This window comes from Dicentrarchus labrax, unplaced genomic scaffold (genome assembly GCF_905237075.1).
Source record: "Dicentrarchus labrax unplaced genomic scaffold, dlabrax2021, whole genome shotgun sequence".
Classification (NCBI taxonomy): domain Eukaryota; kingdom Metazoa; phylum Chordata; class Actinopteri; family Moronidae; genus Dicentrarchus; species Dicentrarchus labrax.
The window spans coordinates 20,807,569-20,830,272 of record NW_026136703.1 but is presented as its reverse complement, the minus strand read 5'-3'; the positions used below and the strand labels follow the sequence as shown (position 1 = coordinate 20,830,272).

The window sequence follows — 22,704 nt, the reverse complement described above, 5'->3', positions numbered from 1 at the left end:
ATACTAATCTAAAGGAGGCAGAAGGAGCTTTCAGTGTGAACACAGCCTTTGAGTCTGGGGGGGTCACAGGAGCCAAATGGTCTCCATGGTGCAGCCTGGCACAATGATCTGGCATAAAGCTGGTTGGACAGCTGAGTGGATGAGTATGAGCATTCAGGGGCTTTTTGCAACACACAGTATGGCTGCAGAATAAAACACCTTTATGGTCTGATATAACCCTGCACGGAGGCTGGAGCTGGAGTGTTTGTTTATATGTGTTTGTGTTGGTGGCTGCCTGCCAAAGGGTGCTCACCAACCACCAACCGATACAGTGGTTTACCCACCTTTTATTTACCACTACATCAAAAAACAAAGGCTGAATGAGCATCACGTTAGGCAGGGCCTGCATGGGCATCCACTTGGCATAATGATACAGCTCTCTGCTGGTAAGCCGCTGTGCAGCCGTAACGTTAGCAATCTGATAAATGACAGCCTGCACAGTCTGGCGCAATGGGGACGCTTAAAAAGTTTAAAAGGACACCAGTATGGCATGCGTGCAGTGCCTTACCTCGGGATGCAGTTCGGGGAGGATCCATCTATCTCCCATGTTGCAAACAGGTTCATGGGCACCGGTCTGTTGAGAGCCCCGCTCCCGGGGAAACTCAACCGGCCACTTCGCTCCGCCATGGTCCGGGCTGCGGGCGGGACTGTCCGACACCGAGCTGGGGGATCTGTACGCGGCACACCAGTGCGGGTCTCCTGCGTGTAAAGTAGAGCCGTGACACTGCTCACGTCAGTGCGATGTGAACGCCGGAGGACGAGCTCATTTTCTCCGTCCTTGGTCGGGCCGGGTGGGGTGGTGGGGTGGGGGGCAAGTGTCGGTGTGCGTCCTTTCTGCGCGGCGGAGGAACTGCAGTGGGAGCAGCGCAGAGGAGTGAACGGACCGACCGCTGAGCTTGTTGTGCCTACCACGCTGCTCCGAGGGTATGAGGGGTGATTAGTGCCACACAGGCGCGAAGAGGAGGGGAGGAGAGGCAGGCATGAGACAGCAGCATGGTGTTTACTGCTGCAGGGGTTCAACAAAATATAAATATGATTAATAGTAGCTTTGTGTGTCAGTGGTTTCCAATTAAATTTGTTCTCCTTTCATTAGTAATTAGAGTTAATTAGACTTCTGTTTTCTTTTAAAATGTATTTGAATATCAACACAAGAAGTCAATTAAATCGCAACAGACTACAAAACTAAAGGCTTGTAAAACTAAATGTAAAATCCTGTAAAGGTCCATCTTCTGCCACTGGTGGGAGAATATTTGTGCATTAGATCGGTGCTTGAAATGGGCCGATGCTCACCAGTACTGATTTTTGTCCACAGGAGTACTTTTTGATTACCACTACTTCTGTTGAGCATGGCCGCACCCACCACTAAGGTGACCAAAGTATTGTCTTTCCAAATAATTAACTTTACTTTGATGCTTTGATGCCCCCGAACCCAAGTTCAGTTTGTGTACCTCAGTATTTCTAAAACCCAGTGTACAGCAGTCCTAAATGTCCTTGTTAAAAAGGATAAAGATTTAAGGTTAGGGTTGTGTTTAGGGATAGGGTTGTACTGGATTAGGGTACTGAAATGTTGATGTTATTCTTATTTTAACTGCAATATTACTACAGTTTCTCACATCTCCTCCAATGCCCAATGATGCCTACACAAGCTACCTAGCAAAAACGTTATTATCGTAACATAAAGTAGTTTGCTTTTTAAAGCTGATAATAATACATTTCTTACTGTTGGTTATCTGTTATTGTGTTATGTATATGTATAAGTGTTTTCAAAATCATCTTCCCACAAACATCCTACTCCTACACTTTCACATAGGCTATAACAGAAAAAGGTTATTTTTGTATAATTCTCATATTACCAGTAAAAAAAAAAAAAAAAAGACTCCCATCAATCTGAAATCTGATTAATTGGTATAATTAGACAAACCCAAATGAACAGATGGAAGCTTTAAGATGCTTTTAACATGATAATAATTGGAGTCCATTGAACTCAGTCTCAGTGTTATGAACTGGAAAAGAGGAGGAGCTGAATTATTGAAAACTAGCCTAACTAACTATAAAAAAGTAGCCCAGATTATCACAACCCACCGTAAACATTATGCAAAGATAACAAAAACAAAAAACAACAATAAAACTAGTTCAACCAGGTATAAAACCAGACAACAATGGTGCAAATATGTCAGAACAGATCCTATAGATATATATAACAATATTTTGTCATTATAATGTGAAACAGAGCAGATATTTCTCTTATGGTGGCATTGATTTAATTTAAAGCTTCATTTGTGACTGTGCTCTCAGTCTGCTTCAGCTGGCATTAAACACCCTCCATACCCGTTCCCAGGAAAAACGTCATTGAAGGTCTCCGCGCTGCATTTTGCCGACTTTTTTTTTGGCAGGTGCAGCCGGTGCAGGTCTGGGCGGATCCATGGACACAAACCATGTCGTCAGATTGACTCCAGATTGTCACTGCACACACAGTATTCAGAGACACAGGGAGCTCTGCTGCCAATTTAACCACCTTCACATGTCACATTGCTGCTCCTTAAAGCTGAAAACCCTCAGAGAAGTGTTTGTTTTTCTGCCTTTTATATGCATTTATTTTAATTACTGCATGTTTTAATGTGTTTTAATGTGTTTATTTGTTGTTTTTCTAACAACAATTAAGGGATTTTTGAGCATGTCACCGACCAAACTACATAAAGAACACGTTTCTAATTATTAATTAATTAATTCATATTTATTATAATACAATAATAATATTGATCACAATTATGCACAGCCATGTTTTCTCCCTCATAGCCATCTGTTACCTTACTACAAGCAGGCACTGCCATCATGTGGTTGAAGCTGAACACGTTGGCGGAGCAGTGACCTTCATTTTTCTCCAGTACACAATTAAATATCTTGTGTTTCAGTAAGTTTTCGAGCAGGCTTGCAGACAAACACGTTTAACTCTACACCATCGTTCACCATAGAGGTTTTTCAGGGACTGTAAGGGATGGCCACTTTAAGGATTAGTTTGTGCAAGTGGATAAGCTGTTATCAAATTAATCCATGGATAGCTTATCTGCAAGTGTTTTATCAATAACCTCTACTCTCTTTTATTATTTGTTACCTACTGAGCAAATGGAAGAATATTATACCAAATGTTTGTTAACTTCAGTGGAAAAACGTTTATAGAGAGCTGATTTATTTCTTAGGCTTTCTGATACTAGATCAGTACAGGATATTAAAATATCCATCATTGAAGACATCATGTACAACAATTCTTTTCATATCCTGCCATGCCTCGTTTTATATTCTCTTCCAGTATAGCTCAGTTTTGATGGATAAGTCACTATATTTTGCGAGTTTTACAAGTTCTGTGGTGGATTTGTAGCAGCTCTTTTAGTGATTTTGGCACACAGCTTCTGTTGTGTGTCCCGTCTACAGAATATTTATACTCCAGCAGGCTTTAAATTGAAAATGAGATAACTGTTTTACACATTTGAGTGTCATTTTAATTTTTCTTTAACAATAAATACAGAAATACAGTTTAACGTCCCTTTAAGGCAGGGAGCCAAAACTGAAATCATTGTGAAGAGTCAAAATCATTCCAGGATGCCAAAGTCCCGTAATTGACTGCCATGCTCAGATAATAAAAAATAATTTGTGATCCTACATATTTATTGAGCATTTTAGCTCACAAAAAAACCAAACCATTACTTAATAATACAGTACTGTTACATGATGTGCTGCTTTATTTGTTTCACACTTGATTTGCATTATTCGAGCACTGACAGTCGAGACTTTTATTTGTGTTTGTACCTGAGTTTCACATTTGTGTGGTAATGACTGCAGGACAGAAATAATTTAGACAGATTTAACAGTTTGTGAAAGCTTTATTCGGTTAAATTGCAGAGACTTTATTCAATATGTACGAGTCTCTTGACCCACATTCACAAAATATTAAAAAAAAAAAGTCACCATTCATTTCTGGACATTACTAAAAAATTAAATGACAATATGCAGTGAGTGTTTTTATTAGTATCAAATCAATAAACTTATTTAGAGACTTCCTGCTGAAATAGACACACTTGTGTTCTGACCCACGACACACCACAGGCCAAGGCTGGAGATAATGTACATGAACGCAAAGAAAATTAATCACAAAACACGAGAAGATGTCCTGATACAGCAGTGTTGGGGAAAAAAAGCCCGTCAAAAATTAATACCAGATTCCATAAGCATTACACAAGAAAGCTGAAATAAACCACCAACGGAGACGCTCGCATTTAAGTTCACATATCAGGGCAGTGAATGCATCACGTGACATCAGAAGCAGAATCACAGTTTTATGACAATGCCAAGAGTTCGCACTACAAACAAAAAAACATACTCAACATTTTGGGGAATGAATACCATTCCCACCTAACCTTGAACTGCTCTGAACACTTCAACAAAGCACAGGGGAGTGGATGGAATCGTAACATGGCTGACAGCTAGGACAGGCTGCAAGACTCTGACGGGGTATCATCACTGATCAAAATGTTTTCCCTGTCACTTGGTATTTCATCAAAATATGAAGGGGCTTAAAAAGGTGGAGTTCTGTAAATCATGAGGGGGAAAAAAAAATCTTGTGGAAGCACATCCTAACAAAAAGAACAAAGCATAACAAGCCAAATGTGGGCACATTAATGACTGAAGATCTTATTTCAAAAGAAGCCATGTAAAAGGCAATTTCCTCCCCTTCATTAAAAATCAAAAGCCACCATTCAGGCCTATGGTGAGCAACTATCAGTCTATTTTACGGCCTACGGGTGTACCAACCTCAGTGTTTGCTGTCTGCTGAGGCAGAGCGGGATCGTGAACGTGAACGAGATCGGGAGCGAGAACGAGAGCGGGAGCGGGACTGTTTGTTCTGAGCCGGGGCGGGTGAACGCGAGCGAGACCTGGAGCGGGACTTGGAACGAGACTTGGACCTGGAGGGGGATCTGGCAGCAGCCTTGCCCCCTCCTGACGACCTCCTCTCTGGGGTGCGACTAGCAGACCTGGACCGGCTCCTGGAACGGTTGCGGCTCCTGGAACGACTCTTTGAGCGAGAGTAGCTTCGGGAACGGGAGCGACTCTTGCTGTGACTGTTGGAAGAAAAAGAATTTAATTTTAATATTGGGCAAAGATATTTTTTTAACACATTTAACATTTGGGGACATAAGCTCATTTGTTTTCCTGTCAAGAATTAGTTGAGAGGCTCAAAATGACGAGCAGGTGATTAGCTGCTGGCCCAAGTAGGTCATTTTAAGCATTGAAACTTAAAATGGAAAAAGAAATAGCTCGCCTTGTTTAAAGTTTACACAATCAGATGTAAAAATTATTTTCAGGTGCTGCTAGGCTGCTCTTTTTATATATATAAAAAATTCAACTCTTCCAAAGTGTTTAACTATTCCTTTACTAAAAACCCATTACAGGACATGTACATGAGAATAAACGCCAAGTTTACCAGGTTACAGGTTTCTACATCATTACATAATCCTTCACCTGCTACTATTTAACAAGAGTCCTGAAGAAAAATAGCAAAAACAACTCACCTTCTGCTATCTTCAAAGATCTTCAGCTTGCGTCCATTCAGTTCTGTCCCATCAAGCTTGGCGATGGCGTTCTTCATGTCACTTCGAGATGCAAACTCAACCACTCTGTATTGAAACAGAAACTTTTATTAATTAGGCTCAAAATCTGAAAACAATAAGCATTTGAGAATTTTGAGAAGAGCAACTCACCCTTCATTTTTGTTGGGTCTGTGAGCGTCCACAAAGGTAACTTCGCCTGCTTTTCTCATCAGGTCTTTCAGGTCCTGTTTCAAAGCATAATGTAGGATTAGTGACAAAGATCAAAACATGGAGGTGCCAGTGAGAGCCTTTTCAGACCTGGAGGGAGAGAAATGAGCAAGCAGCAAGACACCAGCACACACTGAAACTTGGGTTACCTAATGCTGACTTTTGTCACTGTGATAAGCTCCCATTTCAGTGGAGGACATGTAAACAAAAGAGCCACTGAAAATGCTTTGTGTGGACAAGTGTTGCCTTTACTCAAACTGTTTTAAAGTCCCATTAAATGGTTTCATGAATTCGCTTTAAGTTGTTTTTAGCTCATGAGCAAAAAACAAATTTCAACTCCAAAATGAGACGCCTGAAAGGTAACACGACAGTTAGGGTTTTCATGTATTTGAGGATAAAACTTGATGTTTTCCTGCATACAAGCTAATATTGGATTTTGTGTCTGAGTATGTGAGATAAACCTGTGTATTTATTGGTGGCTGGATGACAACAGTACTATGGGTAAGTGGACAACAATCTGACCTAGAGTTTCTTACTTGGCTCAAAAGTCGTTTATGTGTTTACATAGTAAAACTGCCCCCTTCCCATTTGAGACTGTAACTCTACACCCCTTTACCACCCAACCCTGAACAAACCCAATCACATGAGTTTTATGCTACTTACCGCTCCAAACCCAGGAAGATATTATCATAGAGCCACTTGTCCAAATAGCAAATGGGAACCAATGCAGTGTTAAGCCCTTGAGAAACGACCTCGGCCTTGACTCAGCATCCGGCCTCCACAAGTAAGGAACCACCAGAGAGCAAGTAGGGGGAGGGGTGTACGCCCGACTCAACACCCCCCCCAGCTCCATCAGCAACAGAAAAAGACCCAAACGGGAGAGTGTAGGGACCGTGGATTTGAGGGGGGTTACAGCAGTCGGGGATGCCAGCCCACAGAACCTCCAGACTGTGGCTACGGACCTCCTAAGGCTACCGTATCCTGCGCTAGACCACTTTCACCCGCTACGGGGCCCAGCCAAGACTTTAGACCGGCGGCAACTGCGTGTAAGGAGAGGCACCAAATGGACACTATTCAGAAAAACAACCAGGAGAGGGCGCTACACACTTCTGACATCTCCGTGGAGGGTGTGCATTCACCTCTGATATAAAAAGGAAACCATATCAGAGCAGCTGTTTAAAAAAAACAGTTAATTGTTTTTGGTTAGAATGCCCATCAGCAACTAACGTGCTTTGGTCTGGGGAAAAATGGAGATGGAGATAAAGTAAAAAAAAAAAAAAAGAAGAAAAAGAAACTGGGGGCTTTCTTTTGTAAAAGGCCAATTAGCTCTTTTTTGTGTCATCTGACTGGAGACAAATTGACCCGGCCTGATTAAATGAATGCTGCTGCATTTAAATAACATGTAAAAACAGGGTGATTTTTTTTAAAAGCCTGTGTTGTAAGATACATAAACATGTTCAGTAATCTCTTACCTGCCAGCTAATCCGTGAAGAGAGGTTCTCCACAATGAGCCTATGGTCAGTTCTCACAGGAGGTCCATACCTGTCCAGTCAGCAAAAAAGAATAAGAAAAAGACTTTAATACGACATTTTCTAAGAGGCGTTTCTAAAAATTCACGTGAAATTATTCTCACAGCAAGTTGTACGTCATGTTCGCTGCTGCTGTTGTATTTACTTAACCTGTGTCAATATTTGAATTTGATTCAAAAGGTGGAACAACAGGTTCATGTTAATGACTTAATTTTATTTATGCTTATTTATTTTTGCCATGTCAAATTTTGATTAGTTAACTGAAGTCCTTACTTTTTAAAGATACTAGACACAAGATCACTGTATGACTGTATGTGAAAATCTACAAAGTCTGAAATATTCACATAACACTGGAAGAATTATGGTGTCAGAAACCTCTTTTACCGTACTGGAAATCTGACAAAATTCTCTTTTCACCTTTGACTGAAACATAACATGGGTAGAAGCTTTAACTAACTAACTAACTAACTAACTAGTTAGCTACGGTTTCAGAAAGTCAGTGTAAAGCAAATGTACCTGGAGCCACTGCTGCGAGATGGGCGATAGCCGCCACCTCCACCACCGCCGCCGCCACCGCCACCACCACTGCCGCCAAAACGTCCCATTCCAGGGCCGCCACCTCTTCCTCTTCTGGAGCGTGCGTGTTCGATGGTGACCCTGAAAAGAAGAGCGATAAATTCTTGGATTAATACCATCAGATGAATTCAAAATTAAGTGTTATGAATGTCTTTGAAGGGAAAATTTAGCCCACAACACTGTAGACTGTACACTGTAGTTTATAATTATTTGTGGGTAGATAAAAAATATATTTAATTTATTGGATTATTCTTGTTTTAGGGGGCAATATGCATTATTAAAAAAGATAAACACTCCCCTGCTTTACAGGAAAACAGAAATACTGTAATGATGTAATCTAAAGACAAATGCGGAGGCTGAAGCATCAACAGTGAATAACGAAACCACTGCCAGGACTGACAGTACACATGCTGGTGATTTTACTGCAATATTGGCACATTTCCTGATTCAGTTGTAAGCCCTGCATTCAGCTAAAACTCTGGATAAAATATCTAGAACAACCTACAGACAGATTCAGTCACTTAATTCTATCCTCAGAAAATGAAGAGTCATGCTGGGAGTAGTCATGGCTTGGAAGTTTTTCAAAAAAGGAGGTTAGCTAGTATAAGTGTTCAGGAAGCAATGAAAAATGTGTACCAGAGGATGGTGGACATTAGTTAACTTTACTATGATGGTAGTCAAATGCTGCATTACTTTGGTTAAAGACCCACCATTTAGTATGTATGAACATGCAGTATTGGGCTCAGAACAAAAGGAACCATCTAAGATTACATCATCACCTTTCACTGCACAATTCTTTGCCATTCAACTCGTACACAGCATCATCTGCATCTCTGTGGTCGTCAAATTCCTGAGAAGAGAAGAAACAAAAGGGTTATTTTCTAAAAGACAAAAAAGAAAAAACGGGACAGAACACAAGTCCTACAAAAAGTGGCCAGTCACACTCACCACAAAGCCAAATCCATTCTTCAGGTTAATTTCCCGAATTCGTCCATATCCCTTGAAGAACTTCTCCACATCTCTCTCTCTGGCGTGCGGGCTCAAGCGGCCGATGAAGACACGACAACCACTCATTGTTATCTCCTGAAATGGGAAAATAAGACTTGGTAAACATTAAACCAGGAGTGGAGTAAAGCTTAATATTTGATGCATCAAGGTCAGTATGTTGACTTTACTTAGCCAATGGATAATTTTAGACAGTAACAGTAAGCGGTCATATCCTTAGCTTAATTAGTAACAGATCTATTACTGATGAGAAAAACAGTCAAGCAGGCATCCCCACTTCTTAACGTAGCTTAAGAATCAAAAATCTAAATGTGCATCTATAATATTATCTATTTCGTGAACACTATGTAAATTAGTTTCTTGTTTATGAAACCTTTATGGTCTATTCCTGAAAAAAGGTCAGAAGAGAGTAACATTAAGCCAGGTCTAGTCTGAGAACAACTCAAGTGAAACTGAGCAAACAGGATCAAAGACACATGATAATCTAGTTCTGGTTGAACCAGTTTCAGTGTAGTTTACACACCCAGCCCCCTCCCCAGTTTATTGGGTACACTTCATGCAAAAGCCCTACAAGGAGTCCTAGCTATATGAATGCTATAGGGCTGCACAATTAATCTATTTTTTCCCCCAATCTAAATCACAATATGGCCAATATATGTGATTAATATACTATTGTAGATTTTACCTCTTTGAAAGGGGTAATTTGTGGGAGAAAACAGCCCAAAACTACACTTTAGTACTGTACTTCTGAAGAGATGCTACAGGCCTACAGATCTTGTCCTCCAGATGTAAGAAACCACCTTTGTTTGATACAGGCCCACAAAAATGTCACATCATGAGTTTTTTTTTTCTCAATGAAAATTAAAATTGGGACGCAGAAATGCTTATTCCCACTAACTGTGAATTATATAGCAATCGCAATATGGTGTTTTTACCATATTGTGCAGCCCGAGAAGGTTAAAATGTTCAGGTTTTAATGGACCTTAACTCACCAATGTGATCATTTTACTAGCTGTACTGCATTTTTGAGAGGATGTCTAACTGTGTTGCACTAACAAGGTGTTTTTAATACTTAATCTTTAGGGAGGAAATCATATTAAAAACATCTCAGTAACACAATACAATGAAAAAAAACAGCACTGCAAACTACGGCCTCAAAAATAACGATTAAATCAATTATATACATTATTAAAAAAGGGTAGTGTTTTTTTTTAATACGTCTAATAATTGTTACGAACTAAATTAACGTGATCTCGGTTTTAATCATCAACAGCTTGGGCCCAACTTCAGCCTGTTAGCCCTTCACTATGAGGACCCGCTAAGCTCAAATACACCTTAAAATCACGGGAAACTCTAAAGACGTACTAAATCCCATCCTAATTTCGCTCTTTAATGTGAACACTAATTATTTCAAGCGGTTTTTGTTTTCTTTTTAAGACGATTTTTTATCTCGCTTGCTTGCGTCCATTACGGCTGCAGCTCTGCCTCGAGGTCGACTTCAGCTAAGGCGAGCTAACGCGAGCTAACGTTAGCCGCCGACCGTTGGCTCCACGATTGTTCCAACTGTTGAGGATGCGCGAGCTCCACGGTTGGATATATTTAAATAACTTTAAATAACGTTAAATTAAATCACATTCTTACCTAATGGGTGGGTGGGTTTTCTTTTTCTTCCTCAGGGCGTCTCCGGTGTGGTTGTTTACCTCGCTGGTTCTCTGCAACTTTAACGGCGTCGTCTCGGCTCCACTCGACTATATCAAAATGGCGAGTGAGTCTAAAGAGCGGGGAACAGGAAACGCTGCTGCTTCAACGTTGCCAGTTTGGGAGGAGGGGGGTTGGTCGTTAACTGCCGCAGTTAATACTTAACTTGGTTAGAGTTTACGACTTGTGCCCCTTTGTCCTTGAGATAGGTATTGCAGAGGTTTTATGAACGTAACGCAGTGAAGTAAACGGCGGCGTCTCTACATGAAATAAACAAAGTAATAAAGATTAATAAAGAAAATGAGCGGAAACGTCAAAGAGGGGGATACGACGCGGGTGTGGCAACCCGCTTCAGAGATTACATAGGGAGGCTAATGTGAAAGTTCTGTTGCCAGGTAGGGTAGTAACTAGTTTGGGGAGTAACGGATTACATGTAATGTAGGATACATAAACAGGTAAGTGAAATCCATTAGAGTTACAGGAAGAATTGTAATCAGATTACAGTTACATTTAGTAAAAATGGGGAGGAGTTAGCAGGATTAAAGTTTTAAAATACTTTTTTTTTAAATACACTGAGCCCATTTTCTTTTCTAAGGTTACATTGTTCTGTTGTTTTATAGAAAACAACTGCATAAATATTTCTTATTGATATTTATTTTCTCTGTTGTCTTTAATTGTTTATTTGGTGTAAAAAAGAAAAGAAAGAGAAAAGGCACATTACTTTAATATTGGGATGTTTGGATTAGGTTACTTACTACATTCTTAATTGTATTTGGATTACATTTTTAAAGTATATATAGTAGTAGTAACTTAGTATATTATATCTTATATTAAAATTGATAACTATATATTGCTATTATACTAACATTTAGGCATAGTGATGCTGTCTGCTTTGTCAACAATGTAATTTTCTATTTGATACAGCATTATATTGATTTCTATATATTGCTCCTTTTTTTAATGAAAAAACACAAAATCCTTGATAAGATTTTTTTTTTAAACTTGTGACTGAGATATGTCCAAAGTGGGACATTTTAGACTTAAAAAATAAACTTGTCTTTGCTCTTTGGAGGAGCAAAAACCTTAAAACACATCTTTAGCATTTCTCTACTGCAGTTTCTTCTTGGCCAGTATATACAGAGACAATTATACAGCTGACATTGGCCAATATATTGACCTGGGAATGCCTGTTGTTGTTTTTTTGTTGTTGTTTTTTGGCTTATCCAGTAAAAGCAAAGTTAAATACCTGACAACTCAAAGTACTTGCTAGAAATTATATATCAGTCCCCATATTGTCATAAAAAGTCCTGCTCACAGCCTAAAACACCCAGAGGCGTTAAAACCACGGCAAAATCTTACAGTGTATGTTGTTAAATTACCCACCCAAACTCATATTTTATTCTACAACACAAGAAGCAAAACATTTCTTTGTTATTCTGTCTCTTTATTCTAGTACTATATCATCATTCTTGAAATCATCTTGGGTTAAGAAAAGGAAATACAAGGTTAAGGTTGACACAGTACGATAGAAAAAAATACCTGTCTGGTCTGCTCTGTAGAAAGTACCAAAGACTTTTGAGCATGTGGATACTGATCACTGCACAGCTCCTGTCGACTCAAAATATACCAAAAATCTGAACACAATACACTTGGTGAAATGTAAGACTACATCAAAAAATAAATAAGAATATAGCTTATTTAAGAACACGAGGAAGAAGTCAAATTATTAATTTGCACTTTCGACCCCATTTATGAAGGTGTTGAGCAGGAATGAGATGACTGCCACTATTACAAGTCATGTGATTTCCTTCCTGAGAAAGCTGTCCATAAACACACTACAGCAGGAGGGATGGGAAAAGATTCAAATCACAGGTGGCCTGGTTTACTGAGTGTTTGCATTTTTAAAAAAAAGCAAGCGGCATGAATTAAAATGAGGGAGCCGATGTTTGTCATCATTATCATCATCATAATTACCACCATCATCAGTATCCGAGGGGGGAAATAGTCATTAATGGGGTTGTTCACCTGCATGTACGCTAAAACCACAATGACTACAAATAACTTTTTCCTTTATGGGATTCTGATCTTCTACGACAAACCAAACTTCAGAAGGACTTCTTAAAAAGTTTTTTTTTTTACTATCATTAAAATGCTCTGTATCTATAAACATGTCACAGTTCAGTTCACAGTTGAAATAAATCCAACATAAGAGTATGGTCTTAAAGGAAAAGTTTGACATTCTGGGAAACATACTTACCTAGTTTCTTGCTGAGAGTTAGATGTCTGTGGGATCAATATGAAGCTTCAGGCAGCAGTTGTTTAGTTTAGCTTTAAGAAACTGGGAAACAACTATCCAGGCTCTGTCCGAGTGTTAAAATAAAGAAGAGCCTACCAGCACCAATAAAGCGTACTAATTAAAATGTAAAATCTTGGTTTTTATGAATCATTATTTGTTATTAATCACACACAAAAATGTGTAAAAACAAGTTCCTGGAGTCTGTGCTGTTCTTATACACTTTGGTTTTTGTATAGATTAAACAAAACAACATATAATGAGCTTTAATGGGGCTTTTATGAAGATTTTACCACCTTTAAAGAGAGCCAGGCTAGCTGTTTCCCTCTGTTTCAGATAAGCTAAGCTAACTGGCTATAGCTTCATGTTTAACGTGAGAGTATCAATCTCAGTCTCAGCAAGAAACAAATAAGTGTATTTCCCGATATGTAGAAACTATTCCTTTAAGGATTACTGTAATTTATAGCAGAATACTGATTTTCTTTTTGAATGGCAGCTCTGTCTTTATCTGTTTAATGGTGAAAAAAAGGTATTAAGACCAGCATCACCAAGCCTGGAAGTTATCGCACCGTTATAATATAAAGACCATTTGGATATAAAAGCGTAGACAAAAATCGTACTGGGTCACAAAGTCAATAATTGTCAGTGTAGCAGCTTGACTTTCTTTGTGTCTCTGAGATGTTCACAGATAGCGACCGGGCTGCCAGAGGCTGTCTGAACAGCAACTATTTAAACTGAACAGTATTTGCCCATGATTGTTTACGACCGTCTATATATAGATCATTTCTTTTAGGAAAAGGAGGAGAAATACTTGATGTGATCAGAAGTGCGGCGTCTCAGTTTACTTGGATGTCAAATTCTTTCAACATGCAACAGTTTTACCAGTTCAGACTGACATCGGGGGAACAATCAACTCCTCTTTAACCAGGTTAACCCTCTAAAATGGCCAAAGTTAACTACTTATGTTCCACACGAAGAAAGCGGAGTCAACGATATCAACTGAAGGCCACATTGAGGTTATTGAACGAGAACTTGTTGAAATTGAGCAGATTAGCAGTTTCCTGGTAATGTCATTATAAGTAGCCTCAGGTGTCTAGTTCTAGTTATTCTACAAAAGCAGCTCTGAAGGCAGGGCAGGGAACAAGGCTGACAAAGGTTTAAAAGTTCATGGAAAAGACAAGTAATAACATACTACAAACTTCAGATCTACAAGTGGTTGTTGTTGAGTCTGAGCCACGCTTCAGTGCTCAGGTCAAAGTTTGCCTTTGTCATCCTGTTGTCTGTAGAAAGGATGGGCAGGGTCTCTGTAGGTCTGAAGTCTCTGGCAGCAGCTCCTTCCATGAAGAGGGAACTCTTCTTTTCCTGCCTCTTTACTCAGAGGACAAACAGTATGAGGTCAGGTGGTTGATCAAGCCTTCTAATGCCACTTGAGCCACTAGCAGAGGTGGCAGGAAGGTCCAGAGGTTAGTGTACGTGGGGCAGTTCACACCCTCGTGTGGCGACAGCTGTGGGAGGAGCCGGTGGCGGCCGCTCCGGACGGGGACGAAGGGTCCTCGTCGCTGGACTCGTTCTGCTCCTCTTTGTGGAGGCCGAGGCTGATGTGGCTCTGCAGGGCGGCCGGGGTTAACCACTCCTTGGGGAGGCAGCTCTGCAGGAAGGGGATGCAGGAGCTGAAGTACGCCAGTCTGTTGACCCAGCGAGGAATCTCCCGTCCACACAGCAACTGAGAAAAGTCGGAACATGTGATATCAGACATATTGTCTTTGTTTTATTTGAAAAATCAAGAATTTGACTAGAAGGACAACAGCAAGTTTAATCACTGAATATCATGGTTTTGTGGATGATTTTATTTCCTATGCTTGTATATAGGGATACATATTTTCTTGGAAGTATATAATAATGAGAAATTTTATAATTTTAGTATTGCACATTGTTTTTTTAAAAATTGTATTTGTTTATTTTTGCAAGGACAGCGCCCCATTAAAAGTACCAGAGTTACCTAACAGCTAATTTGCATCTGTTGTCCCAGGGCAGGCAGACAAAGAACGACTACAGAACAGTAGATACACTACATAAAATAGGACAATACATAAAAGACCATCAGTGAGGCCATGAAGTTGAGGGCCTCAAAAAACACTGGGTCCTACATTTCCCATAATGCAACTCAGTAGGGTCTTTTGTTTTCTAATGCTGCTTAATAAAACTAGACATTATGCTGTGCTACATGCTAACACATCCACAATGACAACATTCGGCAGGTAAAATGTTTAACACGTTATACATCTCAATTTAGCATGTTAGTACAGCTGAGGCTGATGGGAGGTTTTGCAGGTATTTGGTCAGAAACCAAAGTACTAGACAAACTGAAACCCGATAATAAGTTATTATCATTCATCCTGAGGGGGATGTGAATGTCCCCATCCAATAGCTGTTGAGACCTTTTATCCTGCACCAAAGTGGTGGACTGATATTTGCCATCCCTAGAGCCATCCAGCTACCACGGCTAAAATTCTGAAGTGCTGAATCCCATGTTGAGCGAACAGAGCCATAGAAGACATTATACAACTGTTTCCACAGGTACTAAGTACTACTCAGGATGAATAACCTGACCTTCATGTGTAAAATTGGTGGAGTGCCCCTTTAAATGAACTTCTCTTGACATGTAACTTTTTTTTATTTATAGTTGTAACTCTGCACTGTTCTGTGTCTTATAGTTTCTGAACAATACGTACAAGTAGGAACAAAAAAAACCAACCATTTGGCAGTAAAAGCAGCATCAGACTGACCTCAGACAGCGAGGAGGAGAAGTGGTTGCAGTTTTTGTGCATTAGATGGTAGGCGTTGCCTTTGAACTCTTTACCGAGCTCCTCCATGATTTTATCTATGTCCTCCTCTGTGAAGTCTGTGGTGCCCAAAACAATGGCCTCCCTGTTTGCAAGCAGAAAGAGATATATATCATCGCACTTATCTCCACTGTTAACCTTAACAACATTACAGTGTATTGTATGCTAAAATGAAGCGCACTCACTTGAATTTGAATGTCTCTCCCAGTTCAGCAGCGTTGCCAGGGTTGATTTCAAAGATGCCACTGAAAGGGTATGGATGACCCCCGTATGCAAATTCTGTGTGGACAAAGATGCAAAACAAAGGTTAAGTTCTCAAGTGGAAGCACTAAACAACTGTAATTACTCAGAAACAAGTGATTAATCATTGACACACTGTACTTAAATCATTAGGCCTGGCTAATTACAGGCCTCCCCGTCCCTGTATTTACGGCAGTATAATGGAGAACAGTGATGAACGTAGAGACACTGCATATTGTAGTTTCTGAATTTAATTTGAATTTATACATTGTCACAACAGACAGACAGAGCTGTTTCAGACATATGTGAAAGCAATTATACTGTTGTGGATAAATAAAAGTATTTTTTAATAATAATATGTTAAAGCAGATATTTGTGCCTTATACTAAGATGTATTAAGATTTCACTATATGGTGGGAAGTACATTTAGACAAGTAGTGTAGTACAAATTTGAGGTACCTTGACTATTTCCATTTAATGGAACTTTATACTTCTTTTCCACGGAGGGAAGTATTGTACTTTTTACTCCACTACATTTATCTCATGGATTTAGTTACTAGTTACTTAACAAATGAACATTTTACATATAAAACATATGACGAGCTTATAAACTACAATGCTCTGTTACAGATTAAATTACCCAACAGTAACCTTTATCAAATGTATATATAATATAATGAGCTCAACGTTGACCAGCTAGAACAGTAAAAGGCTACTTAATCCAGAATATACAGTATAACACTCACAGGAGCCATTTTTCTGCATTATAAGTACATTTTTGCTAATCACACTTACTTTTACTTACAGTATGTGACATTTTCAATGCAGGATTTTATTTTTTGTGTTGCAGTATTGCTATTATTACTTAAATAAAGGATCCGAATACTTAATCCACCACTGATTTGGTGGAGAATTGTAGTTATACTTTATGTTTTAATGTCAGTTGAAGGATCACACACTCCTCTGTGGGCAGTGGTATATATATATATAAATAGAGTACATAAAAAGTATTATCAGCAAAACTTCCTTTTTCTAAAACCTGTAAAACTGAAGTGCTTGGCCTCTTAAATTGCACGTATTCAGTTCAAATGATGCAGAAAGATTCACTAAATGTAAGTTAGATTTATGTCATTTCGAGTTTTTAGCCCTTAAAACATTTGGAGTTGGACATTTTACCGGACAGGAAATCCATTATGATTAAATTCATGTGGTCATTATGTAAAAATATCCTGCAAGAACAAAAATAATATGCTGAAATTCCATAAAAAGGAGTGATTCCTCACCCTAGTAAGGAGCAAGTATTTTGACTGTCATCATATTTCACAGTGCACAGAGCCAATATTTCTGGTTGCACAGATATAATGGAATTCCAAGTGATCTAGTTTCACGCTGGTTTCTTCCTCTCTTTTTTCAAAACCCACACACACACACACATACACACACAAACACACACACACACATACACAGTGAGTCAGTGGTGACTCAACCCAGAGAAATGGGGTCATGTTATTAGGAAACACAATTCCATATTCCATTTTTAAAACCAGACCAGAGCTGTGTCTGCGAAAGCAGCCGGGCACAGACCTCATGATCAGACGGTGATGCACATGTCCGAGTGAGGCCTGCTCTGACAAACTGTAATTTGATTTCACGGACATAAAGGAAGAGGAAGGAAAGGGATTTACCTCTGCCATAAATCTCAATGCCTGAGTGGAAGACTCCAATGCCCAGATTGGAAGTGTATTCGTTGATCCAGTACTGCAGAGGAAGAGAGGACGAGAGAGTATAAAGAAGGATCAGTATCAAGAGTTACTTTGTGTTGTATCAGGGAAGAAACGATGCAGCAGCTCTACAGAAAATACTATTATACTGTAGCCTTAAATAGTACAATATGTACAGTATGTCTCAGAAAAATACTTGTGTACTTCACACTCAAAAACATTTACACCCAGAGAATGTTTCTGGGTGACACTGCTCTAATTACACTTTGGTTTTTGTACAGTTTAAACAAAGAAGATGTAACATGTAGTGAAATTTGATGGTGCTGGTAGGCAGATTTTTTACCCTTGGACAGAGCCGGTCTACCTTCCTGCAACTCTTTTAATTGTTGGAGGAAAATTTACACAAAAGAAAAGCTCCAGGTGATATGAGCTGCCCTGCCGACCCTTCACTGCAGATAATCAGGAGATCATTTAAGCTCCCCTCCTCCTACGCCCACTGACTCTCCCGCCCCCATAGACACCCCTGAGGAAACATACTAAGAGCTATCCACACTGCCCCAGATGTCCCCTATTAATAATAGAACAGGTTTCCGCTCAGACTGATATAATAAAAGCATATCCACCATTTTCCTTTGTGTCAACAGAGTCCTCTCACGTTTCTGCAGTGACTTTTACCCTTGTGTCTAGAAGTCAGTTCTCAGCTTCAATTAACAAGGACAAGTCCTTCCACCTAGAAGTGAGACTTTCTCCTGAGTGCATAAACAATAATAGTGGAGCTTTTTTCAGTCACTATCTTGTCACACTTCTCTGATGATGTTGTTGCTGTTCTTGTGAAATAAAGCTGCATGCCAACACTGCTGCACAGATCCATGCAGTCTCTCCCTACAACATCCTGCCTATGCAGATACAGCATGCACCACTACACACATCTACCAGTCACATTGATTTCACATTGAAGATGATCGATTCATCAACATCATCCCTCCTCGCGTGATTCACTCTCAGGCGGATCTTGTTGCCTACTCGTGCTTTTGTGTTTAATTCTCGGCAGAAGTATTTAAGGCTGACTCCGACTGTCACCGCCCTCATGATCACTTTCTCCCTCTTCCACAGCCCCTGTGTGACCTGTTAAGTCCCGGCACAGCAGAGCCACGCTGGAATTAAATCGGCCGTTTGAGCAGCTGTCTCTTCTGGCCCCACCGAGGTCCTCATCTGTGAGACGGCTCGAAGACACCAAGAGAGAGTTGAGAGTCCAAAACTGCACCTGGCTTTGTGTTCTGGCCGTGTGATTATACATTTATTCATGTGTGTGAGTGTTTATTTAATCACAGACTCATTTTTTTGTTTTCGAATTTGTACAATTTCTCCAAATATGGAGAAAGCTGATTCATGTCTGGAAAGTTAAAAAATGAGGACACTTGTTGAAAAATGTGACTTCATGTGAGCAAAAAGAATTCAACTTCAGTAAATACAAATATTTAAATAATCTAAATCTCCAATAATAAGGACATTTTAAGTGATTATTCATGTATTTTACACCAGTTAAAACTCTCAAAGTATAGCGTCTGTAGCTGGTGTTTAAACAGATAAATAACATGTCTTTTCAATTTACATGAATATAAAATATTAAGTATTTATTTGTTAAAATTTTTATAATTTTTTTTTTTATATTTTTTTTTTTTTTTTTTTTTTTTTTTGGTTTTTTTTTTTAAAGGGGGGGGGTTCTTTCTTTCCAAAACATAATTTTTATATAATAATTTTTTTTTTTTTTTTAAAAAAATTATAAAAAGAGGGGGTTAAAATTTTTTTTAAAGGGAAAAATTACATCTTGACACACTTGTGAGTGATATGTACATGTGTATGAACAGTTTAAGAAACATATTATAATACACAGTAGGTACACGTGTGCAATCACATATCATTAAGTATGAATACAGCTATGTTATATGATCCATTAACTGTTTATTACAGATGGACAGAGGCTGTAATGCATGATAATGTCGGTATATCTGCTTACAACTACATTATTATGAGTTATAAATAATTTATTGAATGTCTGTGTGCTGCTTATAAATACTAAACAGGGTGAAGTTGAAGTAAAGTGTTCCCAGTATGGGTACACTCCACGATGTCACAAACATTTTACTGTATATGGAGTAATTCTGTGGATTTACAGCAACATGTTGCATAATATTCACACAGCAGGCTGTTCAGCTGTACAGTGAAGACCAGGCTGTGGGCACATGAATGAATGAACACTGTTGTCCTTTACTGATGTGTGTGGGCTTGTGTGAGTGCGTGTGTGTGTGTTTCGTATGTGTGTGCATCATGTGAGCTGTAGGCACTGAGACAGAGGTCAGAGGGTTGAGGGACGCTCTTGTTTCATAGACATGAGGTTGGAAAATGAGACTTTTTCACAAACCAAATACATTGATGCTGATAAATAATGGCTGAATTAGTAGAAAGAGCAGATTTTGGCCTCGTAACACAATGAATGCAGGGATGGTCATATACACTGGGCAGCTATACTGCACATGCTCTTCCCCAATCTACACCATGGGTGTGACTGTGCTCACCAAACTCCATACAAAATTCTTTTAATTTAACATTTAACCGCTTTAGAAGTCCACAGGAGTAAAATGCACAATTGTTAACATTAGAAAATGAGTGCGATATGATTCATGATTAGTGGAAATGATCAGTTTTTAGGGTTCAGCGTAAAAAAAGACTATTAAAATTGACATTTTTGGGGGGGTCTGTACCAAACAAACAAAATAAATTTTCTTATATCTGGATAACAACATATATAGGCCTGGGAATCACTACAGCACTACAGTCTATCATTATAATGCTGTTTTGACACATTTTACCTTTATCAAAAAAATTGCAGCGTCTTGAGATTTGATATTTCGATTAACTGTGCAGTCCTACTTCTGCTGCAGCCTCTTTTTTTTCATGTAATATGCGAGTCCATCTGGACGCATTCCAACATTAAAATAGCTGTGAGGTGCACATGTGAAACAGGTGTATTAGTGGGCCTGCTATTTCTAGTGGTGCATTCACTTCCTCTGCTGGTGTCCGATTACAAACCTCCCACAATGAGACAATGAATAAGTTCTGGTTGAGATGGACTCTTACCATATCATACACGTTGAGGATGACAGGTTCATTGGCCATGGTTTAAACCTGAGCTGGAAAGGCAAACGTCCCCACCACGTCTCCACGTTTTATGGTTGTCAGGACCTCCACACCCCTCTGATGTCACAGGACCACACGGTGGACAGGAGGAGCAGCGGGCAGGCTTGAGGGATGGAGGCTGCTCATTTCCCCCCGCAGGGCAACTACTGCTTGGACACAGCTCTGCAGGGTGGCCGGAGGAGGCGAGGGGAGGGAAAAAAGCTAGAAAAAATGCCCCAAAAGAACCAAACACAGGATAATTTGAAGCTTAGCGAGATGTCACAGAGCCATTATGGCAAGCAGGGTTCAGGAAAGCATGATCAGATCCCAGCAGGGCAACAGCGAGGTGCAGCAGAAGGGGACGCGGCCCATCTCCCGGCTCCAATATATATATATATCCGCTGCAAGAGAAATCGATGCCGGCAGCAAGGGGGTGTAATTTGCGAAATTAACAGCTCAAAAATGTCACATCAGCCGCTTTAGAGCATGATCCAGAGCGGAGATGAAGGCCCCTGCGAGGGCTGAAATCTGAAGCGGGCGTCCTCCTCCTCATCACGGGCGAAAAGGCGACAGCTAGGACGGACCGATGGAGGCGGAGTGCGGGCCATTTTCACACGGAGGATGTTGGAGCAGCAGCTGTGGAAGAGGACTCCTGAGCCATGGTGGTTAATTACAGCTGATGTGAGGAGGAGGAGGAGGAGGAGGAGGAGGAGCAGGGGGGAGTCAAGTTCACCAGCAGCATCCCCGGCCGGTGCTGCTTCTACTGCTGGCCCGCATCCAGCATCCTCTTGGTCGGCTAGTCGGTACAAACCTCCGCGACATGACTCCTTCTCCAACCACCAACCACCAACCACCCGCCTGATGAAGGTGTTTGTTGTTCTTTTTATGAAGTAGCAGAGCAGCCGAGGTCCATCCGTGTGGTGCGGTTGTTTTCCAGCTCTGTGCCTCCCCGTCTGTCTCCCCCCCTGGTTTGGGACTGAAGCGTTAGATTACATCATATCTGCCTCCGAGGCAACATCCTCCAACAGCTGATGAGACGGAGCTGCTGGTGGGTGTACACAGGTTGTTACAAAAGATGAAGCACTTTTCTTTTTTTTCCAACCGGGTTTTATGTGGAAATATGTTTGATTCATTTTGTGCAACAGGACAAGTCACTTTATTTATTTATTTTAGAGCCATTGGCGTCAATTAGGGTTGGATTGTTAAATCAAAGAGGATTTTTGTGGCTGAATACGACTTAAATGGGTTATATAATATAATGCAACAATAGGTTATAACAGGTTTTTTATTTTGACATCAAATATTAAAAATAAAATAATAAAAATAATGCCAGTCTAGCTCAGTTGTCTGTTATTCAATTATGTTTTTTTCTTTGTATTATACTAATAATAAGTAGTATTATGCACATATTAATGATTATCTGTATTTCACTGTAGTCAAAAAGGATCCTGTTTTTGTCCACTTTTAATCTGAAGGTAATCCGACAACTTCCGGTGGTGTGCTGTTGTCATTAACTTTACAGATAAATCCAAAATTCAGATTTTAAAGTATTAAATCAAATTTAAGTCAACAATTTGACTTATTGTAAAAATGATGAGAAGACACTCTTATTAATCCATATTTTTTCATTTAGTAAATATTTATTTTGGTGAAGTAATTTAATACCTCATAATTTTAATCAGGAAATCAAGATTTTAACATAATTAAGATTTTTTAAAAATGTATTAATCTTTCCTACCTCATACTTTTGACTTGATACGAAATAATTGTGTA

At 39.6% G+C, this 22,704-nt stretch overlaps 3 protein-coding genes across 8 annotated transcripts in view; all 3 read right to left on the bottom strand.

Annotated features, from left to right (window-relative positions):
- pacs2 (phosphofurin acidic cluster sorting protein 2) overlaps window positions 1–945 on the bottom strand; it is a 62,989-nt gene extending 62,044 nt beyond the window's left edge. For 3 of the 5 annotated variants that reach the window (XM_051396024.1, XM_051396026.1, XM_051396025.1), the window contains exon 1: window positions 548–945. In XM_051396024.1, coding sequence (XP_051251984.1) covers window positions 548–666 — 119 coding nt within the window. In that variant the 5' untranslated portion in view covers window positions 667–945. The remainder of the gene's footprint in view (window positions 1–547) is intronic. The other 2 variants (XM_051396027.1, XM_051396028.1) reach the window with 1 other exon arrangement.
- A 2,952-nt stretch (window positions 946–3,897) lies between these two features.
- On the bottom strand, window positions 3,898–10,766 carry srsf5a (serine and arginine rich splicing factor 5a). 2 transcript variants are annotated; one of them, XM_051396063.1, is made up of 8 exons: window positions 10,601–10,766; window positions 8,903–9,037; window positions 8,734–8,804; window positions 7,895–8,035; window positions 7,322–7,391; window positions 5,793–5,866; window positions 5,604–5,708; window positions 3,898–5,153 (listed from the first exon to the last, which is right to left on the bottom strand). In XM_051396063.1, the coding sequence occupies exons 2-8, from the start codon at window positions 9,026–9,028 to the stop codon at window positions 4,847–4,849; spliced, it is 894 nt and encodes a 297-aa protein (XP_051252023.1). In that variant the 5' UTR covers window positions 9,029–9,037; window positions 10,601–10,766; the 3' UTR covers window positions 3,898–4,846. The 2 variants fall into 2 exon arrangements, with proteins under 2 accessions (XP_051252023.1, XP_051252021.1); XM_051396061.1 differs by having other exon boundaries at window positions 7,322–7,401; window positions 7,896–8,035.
- Window positions 10,767–12,080: 1,314 nt separating this feature from the next.
- LOC127361445 (deubiquitinase DESI2) lies at window positions 12,081–22,074 on the bottom strand. The gene is made up of 5 exons (XM_051396073.1): window positions 20,893–22,074; window positions 17,719–17,791; window positions 15,979–16,072; window positions 15,737–15,878; window positions 12,081–14,673 (listed from the first exon to the last, which is right to left on the bottom strand). Exons 1-5 carry the CDS (start codon window positions 20,929–20,931, stop codon window positions 14,434–14,436), a joined length of 588 nt encoding a protein of 195 aa, XP_051252033.1. The 5' UTR covers window positions 20,932–22,074; the 3' UTR covers window positions 12,081–14,433.
- Window positions 22,075–22,704: the final 630 nt, after the last annotated feature.